General features: G+C 60.9%; 1 protein-coding gene across 1 annotated transcript in view; it reads right to left on the bottom strand.

Annotated features, from left to right (window-relative positions):
- VDBG_09440 (FAD binding domain-containing protein) overlaps positions 1 to 1,864 on the bottom strand; it is a gene marked incomplete at both ends in the record, with an annotated part of 2,283 nt that extends 419 nt beyond the window's left edge. Inside the window, one exon of the mRNA XM_003000199.1 lies at positions 6 to 1,864. Coding sequence (XP_003000245.1) covers positions 6 to 1,393 — 1,388 coding nt within the window. The remainder of the gene's footprint in view (positions 1 to 5) is intronic.
- Between the last annotated feature and the right edge of the window lie 73 nt (positions 1,865 to 1,937).

Raw genomic sequence — 1,937 nt, 5'->3', positions numbered from 1 at the left:
CGAACTGCTTGGCAAGGGGTTGGCCATGAGCCTTGAACATGGGGACATAGAACTCGGGGCTGCTCTCGCCGGCCTTCTGAGCGGCGAGGAACTTCTGGGCCTGACGCTCAAAGAAGCCGGAGCCAATGCCGGTGCGGGTGCCGTGGAGCCAGTCAGCGGACTCATGAACCGTGACTGCAATCTCGACGAGACGGTGCACCTTGCCATCACGAGTCTTGTACGAGTCGTGGGGGTCGTTCGACAAGGAGTAAAAGCGCGGCATCAGAGGCTGCAAGACGGAGAGGAGGAGGTCGAGAGGCGGATGAGAGCTTGGGAAAGCGCTCAGTAGCTGGAAGAGGGAGACGTGAGGACCGGTACGGAAGTCGCAGAAGACGCCCTGGCCTTCGGCGGCGCAGAGGTACATCAGAAGCTTCTTCTCGTTCTCGTCGGCGGCGTATTCTGCAAGAATGCGGAGAAGATTCTTGGTCGGAGGGTAGGACTGAATATCGGAGCACCAGGTGAGCAGGTCGCGTCGGGTGGTCAGGAGCTCTCTGGGCTCGTCCTCGCCCCAGACAGTAGGCCATCGGCCCCTGGACGTCTTCATGAGGACAGGCTTGTCGCGCACGAAGCGAGGCACCATCAGAGCGTCGAAGATCTCGTCGACCATGGCGGGGTCGTTGGGGGCCATGACGCCGATGGCGCCGCCGACCTTGAAGTCGGTGCCATCTTCCTCGGGGTACGAGGAGATGTCGATGTCGAAGTGGTAGGTACGCTTCTCGGCACCAGGCTTGGTCAGCTCGCGGGTCGAGTCGATGCGGGCGGCAAAGACGTGGTGAGGAGGGTGGGGCTGGACGTAGTTGGGCGGTTGAATCTTGGTGTTGACGTCCTCGAGAGCAAGGCTCGCGACCTTGTCAGCCGGTGGGGTCGTTGGGCTGGCATCAGCGCCGACAGAAACACCCGAATCGGCAGTCGAGGGGGCAGGCGAACTACGGCGCGGAGGCTCGAAGAAGACTGTCTGTTCGGGCAGGTCGGTGATCTTGGTGAGGAGGGTCGGGCAGTCGCCAATCCGAAGAGCGAGAGACTTGAAGGCGTGGTTGTCGGGGAGGGGAATGGACTCGTACTCAACGCCGGCCTTCTTGACACCCGCCTTCATACAGCAGCCGCCACCGCAGCACCGCTCGATCAATTGGGCGGTAGACTCGCCGGTGATGCGCTGAATATCAGCCGAGTTCTGCGCAATCAGCCTCGTAGACGCACGGCGACGACGCAGAGGCTCGACCGGCAGCTGCTCCTCCTGGTCCTCCGACTCTTCGGAGAAGGTCAAGGAGGGGGCAATGGAGGGGGTTCGGGGCTCCTCGGGAATGCATCCCGTGGCGGCGGCAATGAGGGCCGAGACCTTTGTTGTCGCGGCCATTGCGGTTCTGTTGGGGAGGAAATACAAAGGGCGACTGGCGTAGGAACGCAATTGAAGAGGTCGACAGAGGTGAGGCCTGTCGAGGGGAGGAGAGGGTCGTGTCGAGTGTGGAGGTTGTCGGGAGAAGGGTCTTGATGTAGGGTGGCGTAAAGTGGGTGGGTTTACATTTACGCGAGTCGTCAGGAAGCCGAGGGCATGACGATGGGGGGACGTTGAAGTGCCGGTAGGTAGGGGAGGCACGGCGGTGGTATTGGGCTCGGACTGTTGGTAATGGTCTTGGTCGATGACGAGTTTCTTGTCGAGACAAGAAAAGGCGACGGCAGTGTGTGTTGGGTTGGAACAGTCGAGGAGGTGAAAGGAAACAGTCTGAAAAAAGTGGCAGACCGAGGGGACAAAAGAGAGGCGACACGGGCACGGTACGGCTATGCTCTTGCCCGTGCTCGTGCCATGGTCGCTACTGCTACTGCCACTGTCATCGCTGGGTTCGGATTTGGGGAAGGGAAGGCGAGACTGACTTGGGACCCATGTCCTGGGGACACTTTGC

The sequence above is a fragment of the Verticillium alfalfae genome, genomic scaffold (genome assembly GCF_000150825.1).
Source record: "Verticillium alfalfae VaMs.102 supercont1.15 genomic scaffold, whole genome shotgun sequence".
In the NCBI taxonomy this organism is placed as follows: domain Eukaryota; kingdom Fungi; phylum Ascomycota; class Sordariomycetes; order Glomerellales; family Plectosphaerellaceae; genus Verticillium; species Verticillium alfalfae.
The sequence above is the reverse complement of the archived record's forward strand: the minus strand, read 5'-3'. Positions and strand labels throughout refer to the sequence as shown.